Genomic DNA, 23826 nt, shown 5'->3' on the forward strand with positions numbered 1-23826 from the left:
GAAGTGCATTCATTTTATTTAGCATTTTTGCAAGATTAGCCACTTACCACTCTCGAATGGATTTCTTTGGCATAAAGAGGGAATAAGAATTCAGATTCCCCTTCCAGTCGAAGGCCTTCTTTTGTAACACGCAGGTGTCCCATTCCAGTCTGAGGAGAAGATGTGAGAATTATGCACAGTTTACTATTGTTGCTGTATTTATTTTGTGTTCTTTTCATGAATTAAACATTTTCAGAATGTTTAAACATTTTTCAATTAAACATTTTCAGCCTCAAGTCTACTGATAAACATACAAATAGGAATGCATTTAAAATTTTGAGAATACCTTATTTTGTCCTAGGAGTAATTTTCTGTGAGAAATTGCAGGTTTCATGAAGTTATTAAACTTGGTTTAGTTTTTTTTTTTTTTGGGAAGGGGTGGAGGGTGTGGAGTGGAAATAGTGTTTTATAGTCATTAAATGAAAAAGAGGCGCATTTGTATTGGCTGTGCTGAAACAGCTTTTGTACCTGCCTTCTAAAAATGTAATGAACAATAAACTTTTACATATGAGTACTCACATAAAAAACCATTACATTAACATCTCAGGGTTCATTCTATCCACAATGTAAGCCTACACAACAGACAAAGAGGGGGTTTTATTTGCTTTCATTTTCAGCAATAACTTCTTCTTAATTAAGTTTTAATTCATTGGCTTAGTTTTTTTTCTCCTTCAGTTGTAGGTCAAGGCTCTATATCTCATTATCATATACCTTTTTCTCCAGCACCTGCTTCTCAGTTTTCTCATGCTTTCTTCCTCAGTCCCTCCTGCTTTCAGCCCAATTATTCTTTTCAGCTGATATCTCCTTTCTTTCTTTCTTTTTACTTCCTTTCATCATTATCATAGAAGTGATAATGTGAAAAATGAGTGAGGAATTACTTCAGTAAGTACATCTGAGGGTTTGCAGGCTTCAGCTGAAAAATATTTCACAGGTATTTAACTAATTTGTAAAGGATTCACCTGTTTCCCTGACATAAAGAGTGACAGAAAACTTGCTAAAAAAAACCCAAACAAACCCAAAATAACCAGCCTTCCACCTAGGCCACGTGAAAATATTTCAAGACAACTGCTGCAAACTACAAGGAACAGATGGAAGGGCTATATAAAAAAACAATAAACCCAAAGAAGTATTTTCACTCTGAACAGTTTTCAGGTAGTTCTTGATGTAAGCAGAAGAGATACATAACAGGCCACTGACTATGCATCAATAAATTGTTCATCTAATGAATTATGCTTGCCACTGAGAAAAGTTATCATTGAAGAGATGGTACTTGCTTTCAAATATATGTTCTGACTAATCAGATTATATATGTACATATGTAATGCTAAGTAACATTATCAAACCAGCCTTCAATGAAAAATCATAGCTATTTTTTTAGCAGGCCTGAATGGAGACAAAAAGACAAAGGAGACAAAAAACAAGTTTTGCTTAAATTCCAAAAGGGAAGAAATGTTTCATTCATTCCACTGGAGAGTACAACCACAATTCTTCCTCAACAAGATTTGCTTCAGGAAAGAGGCTTTTAGAAAAGCTATTTATGGAATCTGTTTTTCAGGGTCAAATATTTTACTGTTTTGAAATGTATAATGCACTGACTTTTCTCAGTGAAAACAGGTACGGTTTCCAAATTCTACACCACTGCAAAGCTTTTAAAAAGTGCTCAGTATATACTGATACATACCATAAGGCAAAACTAAAGTAATACCTATGATTGGCTTTTATAACAACAATTCCTAGCCAGCACTGACTGATTTAGAAATATGTTTTTCTAGCAAAGACGATGTTCCTAACTTGCGGAACATTATAAAGATGCCTAGGTTTTAAGGAAAACACTTGAAAAATCTGATGTGAAATATCAGGATATTCTAAAGAAATACCACCAACAAGTATCTCCTCTTTTATTAACCAAATTTAGGGTCTGATTATTTACTCTGAGCTCATACCTTTTCCCATCAGGTGAAAGTAGTTTATGTAAATAAGTAGCATACCACAGAGTAAGTACAAGAAAATGTCATTGACAAATCTGAAATTTAAGAAGGCAGAGGAAGAAGTAGCAATTAATTCTTGCTCTGAAGCAGACTGGGGAAAATTAACAAACTCCTAGGTGGCAATCTCTCTCCTGCCTTTGGCAGGAATAAATTTTTAGTAAAGACAGAATAAAAAAAAAAAAAAGTGGAAAAAATTATGCAATTTACTCAGCACACTCTTTCTAATGCATTCAGGTTTCCCAGCAATGATTATTGTGAAAACGCTATATAGACAAAGAAATGTCTTTGACAAAAAGAATAGTATGCCACATGACCAAACTCAGAACTTTCAACTTATCTAGAAGTTCCTAATTCTTTAGTAAATCCAGTCATATCCCTGAGGATTACTTTGTTTAAGTATGTCCTCCAGTATGCTGTATTTTCTTCACCAGATATTTAATTTAAGCACTGATACAAACTTCACATTCTCACATATTTGCCTAACAGCCTCATTATCCATTCTCATTGACCACTTGGGAAGTGCAAACCCAGGGAAATTTAGATTTGCGTCATGCACATAAATGACTATCTGTGAGGACTAACATAAACTTTGTAACATGCATGCAAACAATAAAAATGTGGATTTTATATAATGTCCTCATTCTATTACCTTTGTGACTGCAAACAATTATTATGTTCTTAGTACTACAATATTTGAGCATCTTAAGATTGTAAAAGTACTGAATTATGCAGTACAGAGAGATAGGGGAATTCTATTATGTCCCTTTTATAACTGGCAAATTGAAGTTACATGGAATATAAAATAGAGGGATTTAGAATAAACAACCACCCCAATGCACTGAGATCCAATGCTAAGTTCCATGAAAAGGCAGAGCATAATAGTTACACATAATGTTGTCTCAACAACCACTCTGCTTCTTACATTACCAATTGTTTTTTACTGAGTATTGAGGCTTCCTCAGTGATGAACAAACTTGATGCTTTCTGTTTCAAGGATTTTATTCTGTTCCTATTCAAATAAATGAATAACAAGATTTCTACTGACTTGAGGAAAGGGACCCAATATCAGTTAGATGTGGACTTTGATGCAGTTGAACAACAAGCTATTGCTTAGGGTGGGGGGGAAAAAAGTGCTTCATTAAAGACAGGAAATGTATGGCAAGTCTGGATTCTGGTTATCCTGATGCTGGTGACTGTCACTGCTTGAGTTTGCTGGCCCTGAGCTGTAACACACTGTTGTACACACGGATATAGCTGAGACACATTTTGTAATTACTCAAAGCCCTCAGCGAGGCAGGGACGCAGCTGTACAGCAGGGAAGGATGAAATGGCATCTCTGTAGACAGCAATCAGGTTTTATTGCTGCAAGGAGTTGACTAGCGTGGAAACTGCTGGCAGCTGCCAAACTCTTGTGTACCAAAGATGCAACTTAGCATTAGTGTTCACACAGGTGTGACCAGTTTTCATTTCAGAATTGCCTGACTTATTCTAACTGCAGCAACAGGATGTCTTCAACCACAGTAGAAACATTTTTTCATAATTTGAAAATGCTCCCAAGCAGGTAAGTGCTTGGAGAAAGAGACAAAGCCTTCTACCACAAAAATTCCATCTCTGAATCCTTATAAAAGCTCATCAAAAGACTACTTGATTGAGAAGTCCTAGTCTAAAAGACATTTGACACCTAGCTTTTCAGTGGATTATCTACATAGAGATACTCCAAACCAGATGAAATGAGTAGCCACCAATGCAGAATTCCAGGTAATATGCACTGTGTTGTGGAACACCTGGATGGGAGGACCATCTTGGATGTGTTATCATTCTCTTAGACTCTAAACACAGACTCCAGATAACTAGGAGTGGAAAACAAGCAGATGCAGCTCTAGGGCTCTTGCACTCATAGTGAGTTGCTCTCAGGTAGCTGAGCTCATGCTGCCTATATGGCATATGGAAGCAAAAGAGCATCAGGTGATTTATCTGGGATTTATCTCCCAGGAGTATGACAATGTAGGTCTGCTGCTGTAGGCATGTGGCCCTTTGAAAACGAGCATGGAGGCATGGGGAACATTCATTCAGTTTAAAAATGAGTATTTCTAGTCACCTAAATCTGATCAATAACTACAGCTTTTATTTTCCTACCAACACTGAAAGTGATAGACACTGGCTCACTGTATTTGGTCAATCACTCTGCATATCGTATGTCATACCATATCACATCATATCATCACTGTTTCTGTACCTTCTCAGCATTAGACTCAAATACAGTCCTCAGGCTTCTCTGCATAAAAGAAACTGAACTTTTGTGCAGCTAATAGCTGCAGGGGAAGATATGTATTTTCTCCTTTTGGGGAGAGATCTAATACTGGAAAGACAGGCTGACCCATATGCTAGCATAGTTAAACCAAAAAAAAATCTCAAAGTTGATTCCAACATTAGTTTGAATACATATTCAATTCAAATCAAGTAGCTTCTGTCTCAGAAGTTAAAAACATGTTTAGTTTGCAGGATCTTCTCCCTGAATATTCCACTTTTCCATATATTAAAAGTCCACACACGCTGTAGTGGCTGAATGAAACCAGTAATGATATTAACTTCAGAGTAGAAAGGATGCAGCATTTCCACTCAGTTAAATCCTTTTCTTTCTTATAGGATCCTTGCATTCTCCTTCCAGGCCAGATCAGGGAAAGACCTCTGCAAGTTCAGACCAAGACATCACTTGTTGTGCCCCAAAGCCAGTTAAATTAATGGCTTTATAGATCCAGCTTCCACTGCAGTACTTCTTGCAGCAATTACTATTTAGAGAACTTGCTTTGCAAACAAGAGTGTACTGTTTCATTGAGATAATAGGACTGTGGGTAGAGATTGTTAAAGAGCAATCAGCAAAACAGGATTGGTAATGAATCTGATGAAACTCTGTTTGACTTAACAATATCAATTTTGGAGCAAAGTACGTGCTTGGTATAATAACATTAGTGATGCCTCATCTCATTTTCAGTTGCAAGGACTCTATTTGCTGGGCTCAGACAAAGGTTATCTGACTCATCTGCTTAGATGACAGCGGAGTAATTTCAGTCAAAGACATTGGTCAAATCAGAGCCCTTGGCAACAGCAAGCACTCCTGGTAGTCTCACCTGGCTTAGGACTGGATACAAACCAAAACAGCATTTGTGGACAAGAGTAAAAAGTGGGTATATAATATTTAGAAAAGGAGATGGCCACTTTGAATTCAACAGATTTGTAAGAAAACCACTATGCATGGTGCAAATTATCAAACCACTGATAAAATAGGATTCATACTTAAGATGCATATTTTCAAGGTATTTTCAGGTCTTCTTTTATCTTTGTCCAGATACACGGAATAACAACCTTACTAAAAGTATTAATTAAAACAGGTGCTACTCAAAGAGGAAAGAATATAATCTCAAAAACAGATTCAGTTTTAGCTTCATTTCCTTGCTGAACAAAGACCAAATTCTGTCTTTGATTCTGTACTGCACAGATATTAAAAAATGCCATTACATCTGGCATTATATCTACTGTGTTAGAAAAACTGACTATGAAGAAATAGACTTCTACTCCCACTGCTACATGTATTTATTCAGGAATTAGGTTTTTATAAGTTGGGTAATTAATTTTATTATATTAACATTTGTAATTATGCAACTTAGCTTAAGAAATGGAATTAAATATTTTCCTTTGGTTTGCAAAGGTTGTCAAAAGGGTTTTCTTAAATCCCGTTCTTAAACTTGCGTGTACACTAATCTCACTGTACTCAGATTTTTTTATAACTCTTAATTAATATTATAAATTGTTCCAACAGTACACTTAAGTGTTCCTCCACACCCTTTTACATACACATAATTTGATTCATAATATAATTCAGAATAGTCAAATGCTTTAAGAAAATATATTTAAATGAGCATATGTATCACTACTGAAAAGTCTTTGGCAACAGCTTCTTGCAGTATCTCAATATCTTTCTATTCAATTATTACTCTTTGCATAAAATATTTAAATATTTGTCTGATAGTGACAATGGGAATGACTTGAGTCTGACTGGAGGGAAACTGTATTTAACTTAACAGAAAGGTTGCAAAATACAGCTGTTTAAGATTATTCAAAATAGAAACTATGGCATGTTCATATTCCGACATGAAAATTTCAATGAAAATTTATGAAAAATTCAATAATTTATTTTATTTAAGTATTAAAGTAATGCAACATTCTCAAAATGGCAAGTAATTCCATGGAGGACACACTGTTAATCACAAAATGCATGGAAAGGCAGTACAAGTTCACTAATGTATGTCTTTGGTGAAGAAGATCTCTTGGTCTAAGTGTTTTTTACAGTACATTTTCATTACTGTCTGCTCTGCTTTTAGGTGCTTCAAGTGGTTGAGCATCTCCAATTTAATAAGGTATGCTATTACACAATCTATTAAGTCTCACTGTCAGAAAATGTTAACTGATTTTCAATTAAAACTTTACCTTCTTAATTCGTTACATTCCTAGTTTCATATTTCTATATTTCCTTAAGTAATTCCCTCCATGATCAGTGCCTGAGTTTATCAAGTGCTTGAATAGTTGTTTACACAAGTATTTTATTAAAAAATCAGGTTTTTATTTCAAAATACATATTGTATCTATAGATTTAGAGCAGTACCATTACCATGCAACTAACAGTATATATAGTAGGATTATATATAGTTTGCTTTTCAACATGTCTTATTAAATGAACTGTCAACAAATTACTACTGCCTTACGGAAAACTTTGAAAAATAATTTAAAAATTATTTTTTATACTTTTCCTATGTTCATTTTTAATAGGAACCCTAGAAATTTGGAAGTGTGCTATGTCTGTGATGAAAGTATCTGGGAATGGCTACATGGGCAGAGTACTCCCTAATCAAAAGTAGGCCAAAAGAAGAAAACAACTGTCAATAATATACAGAAAAACTCTCAATGTTTTTGCACAACTGTGGCATTTGCCCTATTTATTCCAGTGCCAGAAATTTATGTACATAACGGAGAAAGTAATAGCCCACAATCTATTTTAAATGTGCAGCTCTCATTGCCTTTGTCTCTATGTCCAGCTGAGGTACAGGCAAAGAGCAGGCCAAATATTTATCCTGTTCCTAAGAAGAACCATGCTTAGGATATGCACTGTTGGACCGGACATTGGGGACTGTTCAGCTTGGCCCTCCACAGACCAAGTTACTCTCTGTCATGATAAGGTGACACAGGGGTTATTCTAAGTCTCAGTGTTAGGACTTGACTTTCTTCTCGTTAGACTTAAACCCAAGTAAGTTTTGATATGGGTGGCAGGAGAACTTGAGATTGAGCACGGATTTGAATTATGTTTGATTAGCAGTACATCTAAAGCTACAAAGACCTGTCTACTTCTCTTACTACACTGTGCTTAAAATTTTTGTCAGAGGAAACTCCACACTAAAGAAAGGCATTTAGTTATCCTGGTAAACACTGTAGTAGCATTATTATCTGTCCTTATCAAAATGAAATACAGTGCAATTTCCTTTCTTATTCCAGGAGATCATGATAGCTGGGGCATCCACTAAAATCCACGGAAAACATGGGTGTCTTCATCAGAGCCCAAAACAATTTAGAAATAATCTTTGGCACACAACTGTTCCTGGTGTTATGATAATGTGGCAGAACCTAAATAATACAATAACTGAATTAATGAGGGGGTTCTGAAAAAGATTTGCTAGAGTATCAGGAATGGTAATCACCTGAGCAGGTGCATTTTTCACACCTGAGTTTTAGAGACCTAGCACAACAATCCTGGCCTAGAGCTAGTGTGACCTCCAGCCTGAGCCTTGGAAGTTTTGAACGGTACCCCCAAACTGGCATAACCTGCTAATTCAGTGAGCAAACATTCTGTCACAGTTGATTAAGTTTTTGCAAAAGACAGGAGTCAGGACAAGACAACTGCAATCCTTATTACTGCCGTCCATGCAGACCACAACACATTAGCATCTACCTTCTGAGCCCAACTACCCAGGCAGTTTACTTTTTGTACTTATCTGTTTTTCCACTCCTCATGGCTGTAATATCCTAACTAGGATACAGGAATATCGTGGGAGAGGGTCAGAAGCTTTGCTGAAGTCAAGGTAAATTATATACTGTGTCCTCCCATCATCTATAATTTCAGACATTTTATCATAAAATGGCAATCAGATTGGTCGGGAGTGGCCCAAACCCATGGCTCCTTTTTCTAAAGACAAGTGCAACACTTGCATTCCCCCAGCCATTAAGGAACTCCTCAGTCTCCAAAATCTTTCAAACACTGTAGAGGTGACTCTGCAGATGGTGTGCACCAATGGATGCACACCATCTTGTTGCCATTTACCCTTTGTAATTCTTAACTAAAGCTGGGCTTTGGTGTTCCTGACACAGAAAGTCTGACACATTTCCTGGCCCAGACATTGTTTAGAAATTTCTTCTTTGTAGCCTTTATCTGCTTCCAACTCTTCTATACTGCTTTTTCATTGAAGCTCCATCGCAGGTAACCCGCCCAGATAAGCCCGGATATTTATCTAAGTAAGTATCAGGACTGATCCTTCCTACCTTTGGAGGATACAGTCCTTAAACTTGATCAAGCTTTTCTGGGCAACTTTCAGATCCATCTCCCATGGGATCCTGTGAGTAGCAGATCCAGCTGTGTGCCACCTTTAATTGTCCTCTTCAGAAGTTGTTGCTGACACCCTCTAGGAATCTTCACTGCTTCCATCCTGCTGCACTTATCAGCAGATATCAGAGACATGGAAGGTCCTCTCTTTCAGATCTAATGGATCCTTCAGAACTGTCCACAGGACTTCTGACATCCTTGCAGCCTTAAACCCCTAATCTTAGACTAAGATTCTTAGTCTTCTAAACTCTTAAAACTAGCAGTCCCCTTTAGTGCTCAGAAAGCCTCATTATGTTAAAACAGAATCTGAAATTTCCATTACATGCAAAATGTGATATGTTGTCCAGGGGAAAAAACCCAACTCTTTATAAAACTGATTTTCATGCAAAAATAATGGTATTTTTAAAATTACTCTATTTCACCATATTCACCAAACTCAAGGCATAATTATTTTAATGTCTTCTCTGAAACAGCTGAATAGAATGAATTCACGGGTTCCTTTGCTTATTCTTTCACAAAAACTTGAGACCCTGTCACTGAACTCCAAGAGAGAAAAGGAAAAAAAAATAGTAAGACACAGCTGATACCTTTAAATTAATGTGCACTATTTGGAGATGCCCATATATTTTTTTAATTGGGCAGCAAGAGAAAAGAATTCTCTGTTCAGGTTGTTCTCTTTCAGTCTAGCTTTTATGAAATGAAATGAAGTGAAATGAAATGAAACAATGAAATTCTGTTCAATTTAGTCATCTACATTTGATGCCAAAGGCCTCTCAAACAATAGAGCTTAGAAAAATTTCTGTCTTTCATCATTCCAAACTCGTAAAAGAACAAACTCTATTCATCTTGCAGCATATCTATGTCTGGTTCATGTTCTCCTAGTATTTTGTATTAGTATTAGTATTAAATACTGTTGCTAGTATTTATCACACTGTCTGGTTTTATGGGGGTTAAGGCAGGACATGCATGAATTAATTCCATGCCAGAGCTTCTTCAAGCTCTGTTCATAATTTCATTATTATTTTAATCTGGATCTCTGAATAGACATAGCATGTGATTTTTGTATACTGCAAGTTATTATTTAATGAAAAAGTCAAGGATGCTTTATAGAAAAAGAGAACACTTTTTGTACAACTAAAGAAACTTTGATGTCTAAATAACCAGTTTGTCACCTCTGAGTGGGCTTATGAAAGGGTTGTGCTATAGAACCATGTCAGTCAATCACTAAAGCACCAAAGCCCCTATTATTGAAAAACTGTTTTCCTTATAAAATTATATACTGCAGTCATCTTATGCTTAAAGTTTTGCTTCAGCCTAAACTCTCTTCAGGACTCTTCTATAAAAATATATTTTAAAATGTTTGCAACATTTTTTTCTAAATATGTTTATCAGCCTTAGTGAGAATACAATTTGTTTCTTGTATTATTTTATAGAGAAAAAAGCTGTTAATATCTTATTAGCTATCAATATTTAAATATTGTTAAAAGTGATATTTTTAAGAGTGATCTTAAAGATTTTTTTTAAAACTAGGACCAAATGCTCTTAAAGTATTAGCTAAAAATACAATATCTATTATGAATATTAAACATAGTCCTATAATGGCTGCATAGTAGACCTATAATACATTTAATAAATATAACTGTTATCACATTTTACAGATTAATATTTGCTAAATAACTAATGATTGCATAGGATAATATTTCACAATTACTGTTAAACTCTTCCCAATCATGGGAATTCTTAATTGGGTAAGTGTGATATACATCAATCAACTCACTTCCTAAACAACAAATACTTTTCAAGCTTGGAAATCTAATTCTGACACTATACTGATATTTCTCTTTTCAAACAACAACAAAATACTTGGAGGAATAAATGTTTAATTTCATCATGAAAAGGGTTTTATGATAGCATTAGTTATTTCTTATAACTGTTACACTAATTCTTCTTCTTGTTTCCTTTGACACAAGAAAGAACTGTGATGCTTCAATTATATACTTCCAGACTTTGAACATGCACTAAACATCCTTCTCAGACTCAGTGGCTAGCAGTGCTTCTCTGTGATTCTCTAAGTGGTATTTCTGCTATCCTCAGAGTTACTTCTTGTCTTGAGAGATGTTGTCTATTAAAAGTCTACTAAAACAACACCCAGTAAAAGAAGTTCTCTCCTCTTAACAACATCACATGTACTTTTGCTGAGGATTGTGACATACGTGTGCACTTTGCACAAATGTATTTACAGTTGATATTTATCTGAATTTCAGTATTTCCCTATTATTAAATTATCCAAATTAATGAAGGCGTTACAGTTAAGTCATATCCAATTGGGCACACCAAGCATACAGATTCTTTAACACAGAATTAGGAAATTCCTTGTAATTGCAGCATTCACAGCCCTTTCACTCTGTGAAAGGATGTAAACCTGCACTGCTAGAGCTGTTACTCCACTGCTCTTGTTGCAAAAGCAGGACACTGTCCCTCAGCAGATCAAGACATTTGGTACCTTCCACACAGGAACTACAAGGAGATGGGCATTCCTCTAAGAAGACTTTCTAATGTTATTTTTGTTTAGTCCTCCTGGTATCAGAGAAGAAATACCCAGGTTCATATGTAGAAATCAAATCAACATAAAATATTTTCTAAAATTCCGTAAAAATAGAACCCTGAGCCACACAGAAAACAATTATAAGTTTTTCATGTTCTCTGTGATTTATGACATGCAGGCACTAAAAGCTTATCTTCCATGTGAGCTGCGTAAGAGAAAAATTATATGTGATCTAAGATGTTTCGCACTGTAATCTGTATGACAGTAACAGTGCTGTAAAGAGTTCATGTAGGGGAAGACCCTTCACAGGAATTCAAGCACAAAAAACTGTATTAGTAAGTAGGACTGAAAATTAGCATACTTCCTTTTTAGTGAGCATAGAAATATTTATATTAAGATAAAGTGGTCTTCACTTAGTGACAGAGGAGTAATAACAATAGATAACAGAAAGATAACTTTCTTCAGTAGCCAGGGCAGAGCTGTAGAAATTTATTATTATGGTTTTTCTTGTAACAAGTCTAGTCAAATAATTTGTGTATCACAACTGCATGTTAGGAGCAAATTAGCTTAGCTTCAATATTCACTGATGCATTTTATTACATTCTGACTAAAGCTGTATCTTGCAGACTTCTGCAACTTACCTTTTAATCTATTACATCCAAAATTCCATTATAAATATTAAAATATATATCACAGTAGAAAGTTATTAAATTTATTTCTGAATTATATAGCTGCTTAGCCTCAAGCATGAAGTAGTGATAATTACCTCTGAGCTGTAATTAATTGGGCAAACAAATTGTTAAATTTTAGGTGCTGATAAATAGGAGAAAGAAGCTAAAAAACCACAGCAACTGTTAGCAATATTTTAACCAAGGAATTCTGTATGAGATAAAATTACAGCAAATACATTTATAAAATATCAACTAAACAGAGATGATGAGACAACAGTAAAATAAATTCTCATAGAATTATTAGAATTCACTGCAGTCTAAAGCATCAACAACCTCAGTATTTCAAAAATTATTACTAATGCAGAAATTACATATGAGGAAGTACATTCAAAGATAGATTTTTCTAACACACATTCAGCCAAAGTACAAACTGCAGCTGAGAAGAAAGAAAAAAAGAACCATCATTACCTACAGAGGAGTTGGTTTACATACAAAGTAAGTGAAGGGGTGAGGCAGGGAAGAGAAGTCAAGAATGGAAAATTAAAGAGGACACTTACTGGGGAAAACCACATCACTTTAAGAATCCAAATTGTCAAAGAAAAATTCACAACTAGGATGATAAGCAGGAGGAGAACAAACAGGTAGAGACAACGCTTTCTCCAGCCATAAATTCCAATTTTGTAGATATATTCATTCTTCGGCCTCTCTAGGCTCGTGCCTGGTGTCGTTGTCATATATTGTTCACGTACCATCTGCTATTAAAGAAAAAAAAGAAAGGGAACTGCTTAGTTGCTTAATTTAAGCAACAATATTTATATAAAACTCTAAGGAAAATACAAATATATAATTGTAATAGCTAGGAACTAGAAACTCTTATGAAGTTTTACCTGGAAAGCATTTTTATCCCGTCCTTTTCATCTTACATCTTAGTTTTTGATACACTCAATGTGATGTTTTAATATATGAACTGCATTAACTGCTGCTTCCAAGAGGCTTAAATTTACTTCATCCTATAAAGAGTGGCAAAATTTTCCACCCATTTGTCATAATATTTTAATTCTCCCATCATAAAATCTTTCATGGGATCATATCATAATCTACAGCTCACAAGTATGTATCAGTTGGAATGCCAATATATATTAGGCTTCAGAGTATGTACGTAAAGAAATTAAATTATTCTTTATGATGTTCAGGAAAGAATGATTTCTCAATTAATCGGATATGCATATTTAAAGATATATCAACATTAAAAACATTGCCTAGTGGGTTTAAACAACTTCAATTTTATACTATAATTCTTAAAGAAATATTGTTTGAATTTAAAGGAATCGTACAAGGCTGCACTTAAAACATGAGAATATTCACTAACTTCCACTTCTACTGCACAGAAACCACCAACAATTCAAACCACTCATTAAAGATTACAATTTTGGCCAAAAGAATAAAAAACACAGCAGCTGAAGCTGCTTATCAAGAACAATAGTGGGCAATATGTGCCTCATTCACACTGAGATAAAGCAAAAATCCCCAACACAATCAAGGATGGCAGAAACAAAATAGGTGTTGTAAATTGAAGGCCTTCCCATGAACCAGTAATGTCCACAGGCATCTTACATCCAAAAAAGTGGTCCACTTTCTTATAATATAATGCTCCCAAATGAGAGTGCCTTCAGAAAGGTTTCACACAGGGTCTACTCTCAATTCTGAATTTCCTCCTATCAATGAGATCACCATGCTCACCATGCTGCTCACACAGCTGTCAAAACATGATCAAAAGACATCCTTGCCTCTATTCAAGTTTCCTGCAGAGTCATCCTGTGTCTGTAACATGCTTGTGTCTCTCAGTTCTAACCCTCATTGTTAGAAATATGTTGTTTTTTTTCTTTATGTCATCCTTCCTTTCCTTTCTTCGTAGCAGGACAGAGAATGCCATATAAGTTTACAACTGAACAGAAGCCTATGCATTAGTCCCTTGTATATATGCAGTAGTCATCTTATTTCTGCACTTCTACCAAAAGAATTTCTTGTTTTTTAATATTCAAAAAATGACACCAAATAATTGGCAGTTCATAATGCAATTTTACATAGAGACATTATGGTATAATATTACAAATTTTTTTTCTGCTATCAGTCTCAGTTGCTCATAGACTATGTATATAAATATTTTCATTGCTGCAAATAGTATAACAATTTATTACTGAGGAATTATAGATTCTGAAATAACTTGGCTTGATCTTAGTGCAAAACATTTACAAGATTTACAAGATGTTACATAATATTCACCAGATGAACTATGTTTGTTTAAAGATATCAGATTGTTGTATTTTAGTTTTGTGTATTACTCAAGCACATATACTCATTACAGAATGCTATTTAAGTTGATACTATTTTTTTCTATTTTCCACTCAATTATTGTATAGTAAACCATACAGAGTTTGCCCCTTATCTGAAATATCTGTTACTGTGTGCTGCCATAAGATAATGGGACATTTATACATACAATGGATTCCATAAGATGCTTAGAAAAACCTTCACCCTTACTTCCATACAGATTTCTTCTCAACACATAACTTACAGAACAGGATGCAGAACTTGTATCTGGTAACAACCAGGGACAAACTTTGACAAATAAGCTGGGCAGTTAAAGAGTTAATTAATTGTAACATCTTCATGGTCTTATGCAGCCTCATTACAGTGGTCTCTGAGGCTGAAATTCATCTCACAAAGTTAGATACGAACAATTTAGCCCTGAATATCTAAGCCAGTCAACCTGGACTCCCTTTATGGTTAATGGAGATAGGTCTCCTTGCTGGGAATTATTTAGCTGACTCATGTTAGATGTGAATTTCAGACATCCAATGGACTGCTTAACTTCTCTCCATTAAAAGAGAGAGAGCCTGTGATGACTTTCTTATATGTGTGTGCCTGTATGTTGTAGACATTTCTACCAGAATGATTTCCAAAAGCATGTAATTTAACTAGAAGATAGGACTTTTCTCATTCCTGTTCTTCTGTTCTATTTTTAGCCAGTTGTAAAATGTTTATTTGGTGAGTTGAGTGTTTTATATATAATGTATTATGTACTGCTGTTTAATGAGGTGAGGTCAAAATCCATTATGCATTTCAGCAAAAAGCCTAGGAGTTTTGTGATTGTTTTCAGCCCTTCAGAAATTCCACAAGGGACATCTCCTAGCACAGCATTGTTCCCTGCATGGATTATTTTTTCCCGACAGAAAACAGTTCTATTGTTTCCGAGCATTATTAATACTGCCAAAAATTGCTTTGGTCATAGTAAATAGGCAGTGCTTGCCTAAACAACTGAATGCTTTGAGAAGGATTAAGTGTTTCTCCTCAACATAATATTTCATGATTTTTAAGAGATTTAGTATCCTACTATTATATAAGTATAGCGGAAATCCTTTCAGAACTGATACTGTTAGGCTGTTTCTTTTGGGAAAATCAACTTTCCATATTACCGACTTGTATGTTCATGAGCTGAAATCACACAGGAAAATAATCTCCAACCTGACTGGAGAAGTCAGAAAGAAATCTTTTTGTAGGTCTGGGATGTTTTATAAAGGTGAGCTGAAAGGAAAGCCTTAGATAGGCAGACCTCATAGTTGTGTTGTGAAGTCAGCCAAGGTTCAAGATAGACTCATAGAAGAACAAAAGCAGGTATTTAGTACTATGATGAGAAACGTGATTTCTAAGTGGGATAACCATGAAACTGGTTGTGCAGGAGCATTCTAAACAGGCACCAAAAAGGAAGTGGTGACTTAAGACATCCGGATGTACACAAGTTAGTTGTGTTAGGAGAAGCAAGAAACCTGAAGAATGCACAATGACTTGGGTAAACGTTATCTTTTTTCTGTTAACTGTTTTACAAGGAAGCAGCACACAGTGACTAAGAGTAAGAAATACTGGCAACCCACAGGGCAGGTAAAATGGCAATTGAGCTTCAGAATGAAAATTCTTACATCTTTCAAATGGAATGTGAAAACACCTTATTTTCATCAGGTCAGCTGTACCACAATAAAAAAGCTACTACAAATAAACTACTTAATCAGAAGTGGAATTTTTTGGTGTTTCTATTCAACAACCAACACAAAAATCCCTATGGATTTTTGTAATTTGGCCATAATTCATGGGATCAAGCTCTATCACAACAGTTTGTTATTTAGAAGTATTTTCTAGTTGTTGACATCTATTTTACTGGGATCCATTTAAATCCAATTACTTCTTGCCTATTTGCTGCTTTAAACCAGATACTGAATGCTAATTAGCTGCCAGAAGACTTCTCACAGATTTTAAATGATAGATCAAACTTGTGAACAACCAGTAACACTGCAGACTTTCGACCTCATGAGATTTCCCATGTGTTTAGACATTTTATGGGTTGCATGTAAGGCATGACATTCATGCCTGTAATAATACATATGAGCTACCCGTGAAAGACCTGTACGCTCTTCACACTTAAAATTGTCCTCTAAAAATATATAACCATAACATAACATTTCCCTGGCTCTAATGCACCTTTTTTGATGCAAGACTTAGAAACTGGTCTCTGTCATTTGAGAGATTCTAAAGTCTAGGAGATTTTTATATTAATATTGATTAATGAAAGACTTTGAAAAACTATTACAAATGTTACTGTTGGACTGAGGTTAGTTTGGGCATCAAGTTCAAAAACCTATTCTGACAGCTCTGAAATATTCACTTAAGACAGCTATGTTTTTAAAAAGTAATTTGAAAACTTATCCTTTAGCCTGCTTAGAAAAGCAAGCCTGAGTAAAAGCATGATATTTGTACTATTTTCAGGAATGACTTATCTGTAGGGAATACTGAAGACAGTATTGAAAAAATACAATAAAATAACTAATCTCAGTATATTTCAATTGTAAAAATATATTTTCATTGTTTTTGTTCATAAACGGCTGTTATTGTCATGTAAATAAAATTCCCCTTTACACATAGCTCTGAACTGTGTTACTCATGTACTTTGTCATGTTGTCATAAAGCAACTGATAATATACAATTAGAAAACAATTTAAATACAGAACAACTTAGTTGATTAACACTCATAACCAGTGGTAATTCCATTAATAATTATCTAATTATTCACATTTTATATTTTCAGCAAAAAGCTTTTTTGCAGCATCTAGAAGGAGACATTGTTGAAGTGGTGTGTCCAGGACCCTGATGTTTTTATATACCCCAGTAGGTCATTGCCAGGGGTGGGGGAGAAGGGACTCAGGCTTCTGAGGAAAAGGGCATTCCCTTCAGTGGAAAAACACGCGTTCAGGAAGAACTGATTGGTATTTTTTATTGTCGCAGGCTTTCCATGCAAGTAATTTCTTTGTGCTATACGTTCTTTTGTTAATGTTGTTGCTTTTACTGTTCTTTTTCTTATCTTATTGCTGTTTCCAGCAAACTGTTCTTATCTCAACCCATGATCCTTGTCTTTTGTGCTTCCACTTGGAGGGGAAGGGGAGCAAGTGGCAGCATGGTTTTGATAGGAATACTGAATTGGAGAACACCCACCATCCCTAAACCATGACACTACTTTACATGAAGTATATTCATTTACATACCAGAAAATTCACAGTAGGTGTGGGCATGAAAGAGGTGACAGTGCTAAACAAACACACTACAGTGAAAAGACCATTTCAATATCTTTAAATTCTTGTGCCATTGTATACAAACTGAAAACTGAAATGAAACAACCTGTCAGCTGAAGAAAGTGAGAACTACTTTTACGATCTGCATACAGTAGCTTCATGGAATATTATATTCTTTTTTTGTGTATGTTGTATTGGCCTAAGTGGGTATTATTATAGTATGAACATCAGAAGTACACCGAGGCTTCACACTTTAGTGCATTCAGGCATGCACACTTTTGTCTTTGTGAACACAGAAGCAGGTCAATGATTAACCAACAGCAAAGAGGTGCTGTTGGAGTATCATCTTCCTGAAAGATGAAAGACAGTTTAGGCAATCCTGTTGTTCAGAGAAAAAGAGAAGAAACCTTTAGAATCCACGTGGAAAAGCTTTCAGAAAAAAAACCCCAGAAAGACAGGGAAAAATCAATCTCTCGTGATTAGATGAAAATTTTATAATTACTTTCAGCCCTTCCATCATATTGTATTTAATCTTGCCCAACCTTGTTTTGTTGAAATTTTTGTGTTATCTAGCATATTACAGATTGAATTGTAAACTAGTGTCATCAGCTGAAAAGAGTTGGATGCCTGCAGTGTAATTTGTGGAAACCAGTGAAGAAATTTATATGGCCTAGTTAACTGTTTGCATACTGCAAATGCACATTTGCATAATAACTATGACATGGTCACAATTAACAGCTTTGCACATTTTTAAGTAGAGCTGAAAGGCAGTCTCTGACAGCACAAGATTATATTAATGACATAATTACTAATATTATATAAATATATGCACAATGCTATTAGAACATATTATAATTACTAATATAATATTCTATATAAAATATTCTTTGTCTAATATGTCTACTCTTGAATCTCATTTACAGCAATTATTTTTAAGGCTTGTTTTCTGTCTTTCAATTATATTTGTTTTCCTCCTTTGAAGATGCCAAAAAAATAAATCAGATAAGAAAAAAAAAATCATGTTACTCCCACCAGAATTAGAAGACCACACAAAAATATTACACAGACTTTTTTGTAAATAGTTTTAAATTTTTACATATTTTATGAACATTTGAAGAAGTAGCTAATTTGTGATATCTCTCCTGTCTCTTATGTAAAATGCCTGAAATTGTTTTAATTAAAAAAAATAAAGAACCTTCTCTCTCTGAAATTCAGCCACTATTACAGCTAAGTGACCTTGAGTATCATCATATGAAAGGAAAATAAAAATCTCACAATTATTACTTTTCAGGTTTTTCAACGTATTTGTTACTCTGTCTTCGTAGCCAAATAAAACCACAAAGAACTTGGAATAACTGACGTAGAAATGACTGAATGATGACACGGGTGAGGCTACTGTTTAAACACTGTGGAGCTCTCATTACTATTACAGATTTTAGAAATAATCCTTTAAGAAGAGAGAAAAGAACAGTATGTACAGACACTGTTTTCACTTAACAATTAGAGACTGAGAACAATTAATGGTGTTAAGATCATTTAAGTGTTTCCTTACTTACTGTTCTTTGCGTAATGAACTTTCATAGTTTCAGTGTGTAAAACCTTGTCTTGTCCTGTTGAATGTCATTCAGTGTTTTTCAATAGAGTTTATTATCACAAAGACATTTTAAAACAACAAATCTGCAACAGGTAACTCATCTCCTCTTACTAGTACAGTTTTTATTCTCCAACCCCTTTCAGAAGAAGGTATCTCATGGGCCTTGACTAGAGGATAAAAATGCAATAATGAACAATTTGCTTTACTGAACGTAATTGTGAAATAAATTTTACCCTCTAAAGTCCAATACACTTTTCCCCCATATTAGGTGCTCTTCAACATGATTAATTTTTTCCTTGAAGGACCACAAGTACACCAGATACATAACGTACTGCCATGAATGTCAGAACAAAGTCACTGTAGTCTTCTTGCTGTGAGGTTTCTTTCTCTGAAGCACAAGCCAGAGTAGATTCATTTCCCCTAGACCCCTCTTTTTCTTTAATTGTGCATGTAAGAAGGTGTTTATAACTAGGCTAGGTATGAACTTTAACTGCCTGTGTTTGTATGCAAGTCTTTAAATCTGTGGCACTTCTCTTGAGACTAGTGGAAGAAAGGAAAATGTTTATGTGCAAGGAATGCTGAGAGCCACCTTGTTCTTATGGAAAGGCTAGGAGAATCACCCTTCTTTGTCTTCTTATAGTTTAATAAAAACCATGTCTTTATGAAAAATAAGAACGATGCGCATTTAGTCTCCTGTATATAAAGGGCTGTGTCACTAAGAAGGACAAAATAAAATTCAACACATCTTGAACATTTAATACATTTTCCAATTCTAATTTATAAAATGATAGTTTGAAAGAATTATAAAATCACTTAACACTGCATCCTCTCTTATTCTGATCATTTGATCCTTCCAGGTGTCAAAGGGCTTTTCTTCAGGTGAAAGTGGAATGTTTCCCTTGGGGTTGTCATCCCTTGCAAGTAATAAAGGTTTACAAAGCAATGCACATATAATCTGACACTTCAAGAAGAAAATGAAGAGAAGGTGGCTGTCAAATTTACAGAACTTTTGCTATAATCTACCACAGGTAGTTTTTGTTCACTACCATTTTAGTTCTTTCGTTCAGTGACAGCTAAATGATTTCCTTATTCAGAAGGGATGTGCACTGTATGCAGATAAAGCCTTTCCATTTAGTCCTTGTTATATTTAATTACTGTAAAAGTCTGCCATTGAATTCTGAAGGTCATTAGCAAGTAACTTGGTGACTAAATTCTGAATAAAACATCAAATTATAGAATTTTGTAAAACTTCATATACACAAAATCTAATACCAAACAAAGACGTGACGGCTACAGAATACAGCACAAAAAATGTGTTATCTTATGTGATCTATCCCAGACATCCAATATTTTATTATTAATAAAAAAATTTAATTAAGTCAGGCAAGACAAAAGTCAGTTGACATCAGAAGTTAAACATCACAATTAAACCCACATATTTACTCAGACCAAGACTTAGCTACATCTTCCTGTGTATCTACCTACCCAAGGAAGTCAATCATACTTGAGGAAATTAGAAAGATTATAAAATCCTTCTGTGCAGAACAAGAATGCCATGTGTTATACAATTTCAAATAATCTTCTTAGAGAAAACTTATTGCTTTTATAAAAGGGGATAATTCCTCATTTGAAATATAAAATGTTTTATCAGATTATACAGAAGAAGTGAACTGTTTTGCACCAGTGCTACAGGGCTTTATAACTAAAATGTATGTTTTTACTTAGATTTGCATGTGGGGCACAAAAGATGTCATTATAGCTGAAAAAAATCTGGAATGTGCACTGATATTTACAGATTAATTTTTCTTAATTCCCTGCTATAGCCTTTTCAATAACAACTCCAAATGGTAAATTATTTTAAATTTTTAGCAAAGATAAAACATATTGTGCTCTTTAGAGATAAATTTCTGTTTTGTATTAGAAATTTGAAGACTGGCAAATGAAGACACTTAAGGAAATTAAAATTTTTACTCTTGATACAATATTTTTATACCACAAGCTGTTGTGCCTGCAAAAGCAATACATCCAGACGTGCTAGAAAGTGCTGGACAGAAAATGACATGTGAGTCTGTTGTTCATTTCCAGGACTGCTCTACAGGAGCATTCTTGTATTCTGAATTGTATATTAAACTCTCTACTGTCCTCCAGAGAAAAACTCTTTCACTTAGATTTACAATATCATCGGCAAGTGCAGAAAATCACAGCATTTAAGAGACAGCTACAGAAAATATGTGTTTTTAAGACATTGCCTTTGCTCTTTAAGAAAAACTGTTTTTTACATTGCATTACAATGGACTATGGAGATGGCCACAACACCTTTGGAAGTTGTAAGCTTATCGGAAATTATTCTGTTCAATGGCTGTGACTTAAAACATTCTTCCCCAATTGCTTGCAAACATCTGATAGTCTCTGTTGGCTTACTCTACATTTTACTTATTCATAAGTGACTTTTCCTTCACAATCCCTTTATAACCATTTCCAAACACAACAAAGGTTACATTTTGGCTTGAACTTACATTATTGCTCTTTTGTTTATTCAAAAGATGAAGATAGGGATAATCTGCCTGGGAGTATTCTCTGACAGTGACAAAATTCCTCCTGTTTGAACAGAAAATTAATAGGAATTGCATAATATTTGAAGATTTATGTCTGTTTCTCATCACTATTCTACTCTGTACTCAAGCTCTTGGAAGAATGGACAGTGGGGATGTATTGTAGTAGTAAAGCTAAAACCATGCAGTTAGCAATACCTAAATATATTAGAAGTTCATGGGGCTGAAAATTAAGATGAAGACATGTCTGGTGCTATCTTGCTTCTTTTACCAGAAAAGTAAAACTTTTTGTCTTCTGAACATGACTGAGCAACATCTGGTCCTGATGACAGAAAACTAATTATTATCAATTGTATTGATTTGTCCCAAAATATCTTCTAATGATTTTTTTATCAATTGGGACATTTCTTCAAAGCCATCCTCCAGAATGAAAAGTTATATAGAGAAGTTTCCCAGATCTCCTCAGTGGGGAACATTGATGTTAACTCCTTTAGGATTTTCTTTTTGATAACTTTGTTCAGGCACTCAAAATACAAATCTTCAGTGTCTATCCAGTACTCAAATGTATAGTATGGATATTCAAAAACAAATACAAGTCAATTAAAAAAAAACCCTAGCGCACAAAGGAACTGAATGAATACTTCTGACAGCATGAACACACCTCCAAATACTCTTTGTAAAGTGTCAGGTTAGACAGTTCCAGCATCAATCACCAAAAATATTATTCACTGTATTTAACAATTTTTAACACCAATGGTAAATGATTGTTAGAAGTTATCCAACTCTGCACATCTTCTTTGTAGGAAGGCATTCAAGTCTACCTTCTCTGGCCATTTTGTTAAAATCCATGGAGGAAAAAAACCAACCACTATCAAGACAGTGATTCACATATGTCTAGGTATATACAAAGTCCTTCAGGAAGTACCACAAAGCATGGTTTCTGTCTCGGTGGTCTAAATACTAATTTAACACCTACAAAAGTTGACTGGTGATATCTCAGTGTCCCAACACAGCAATTGTTATATATTACAAAAAGCCACAAGACATGAGGAATTGGTCCTCACTACCTCTGATCATGAAGCAGGTCACACATGGTACTTGAACATACAGGACATCTGTTATGAACACAGCAATAATATTCTGAAACAAATTCAGGATTTGTGTTGGGAGATAACTGCTTCATCTGGGAAGAGTGCTGAGAAAGGGAAAACTCAAAGCCCAGTTTGTTCCCATCACTTAAATTAGCAGTAAAGATGAAACTAAAGTTAGTAGCAAAGTACAGAAGGAATCAAAAGAGATTAGGGTACAAGACCTTTTTGTGTTGCTGTTGCTTTCAATTGTGTCAAAGAATCCTTTAAAAGTAGCAAAGAAACGGTGAAAGCTTAATTAACACTTTGTACTATAACCAGAAGTAGTGATCAGGCCTAATTCTGTACAGATTTTTTTGTTTGGTCAAGCACCCACATCAACACAGTGATCTCGTTACTTTTACTCTATCCATGTGCTTTATAAAAATTTCCTGAGTGAAATATAACACATTAGTATTAGGTAGCTTCAATTGTGTATTCTGATATTATTCACATGCCAACAGAATGTACCATGACAGAGTTTTCCTCTAATGAGAGCATTATCTCACAAGACACTTTCAATAAACTTGAAAAAACATTAAATTACCTGGAAAACCTCTATGCCTTTATTTTATCATACTCAAATTTGATTGCAAAGTCAAAAAAGATAGCAGGGGCAGTGGGATGGGCAGCAACTTTGAGGTAAACAACAGTCAACAGTAAGTTGAATTCTGTCAGTTTAATGAAAATAAAACCAAACAAAAAACAAAGAAGAAAATTCAACCAGAATCAAATATCAATAGACAACAACAATTTGTAGAGTAATACTTTACACAGCTTTCACAAACAGATTACATTTAAAAATAAAACTTATTTTCTTGCAAGTGCGAAACATGTGATAAATAGGAGTACTTATTTAGCATACTACTTATTTGGAAACTACATCTAAGAACTCCCCTTAAGTCATCAAATTCAAACTTTTATTCTATCAGGTCAGCACTACTACTATTAACCTAGGTGATTAATCAGCATTCTAGCTACTTCAGAGTGATTTTCATGTCTCTGGGTGTCATGGACATTAAGAGAAGAAGTTTATTTGAGTATCT

The 23826-nt window shown here is 34.6% G+C and overlaps 1 protein-coding gene across 9 annotated transcripts in view; it reads right to left on the minus strand.

The window, feature by feature from the left end:
- SGCG (sarcoglycan gamma) overlaps positions 1-23826 on the minus strand; it is a 106133-nt gene that overhangs the window by 41898 nt on the left and 40409 nt on the right. For 3 of the 9 annotated variants that reach the window (XM_064409214.1, XM_064409213.1, XM_064409219.1), the window contains 2 exons: positions 12447-12644; positions 48-149 (listed from right to left, as the gene is read on the minus strand). In XM_064409214.1, coding sequence (XP_064265284.1) covers positions 48-149; positions 12447-12641 — 297 coding nt within the window. In that variant the 5' untranslated portion in view covers positions 12642-12644. Of the gene's footprint in view, positions 1-47; positions 150-325; positions 389-558; positions 586-12446; positions 12645-21617; positions 21700-23826 lie in introns of those variants that run through there. The other 6 variants (XM_064409218.1, XM_064409215.1, XM_064409217.1 and 3 more) reach the window with 4 other exon arrangements.

The sequence above is a fragment of the Passer domesticus genome, chromosome 2 (assembly GCF_036417665.1).
Source record: "Passer domesticus isolate bPasDom1 chromosome 2, bPasDom1.hap1, whole genome shotgun sequence".
Lineage (NCBI taxonomy): Eukaryota > Metazoa > Chordata > Aves > Passeriformes > Passeridae > Passer > Passer domesticus.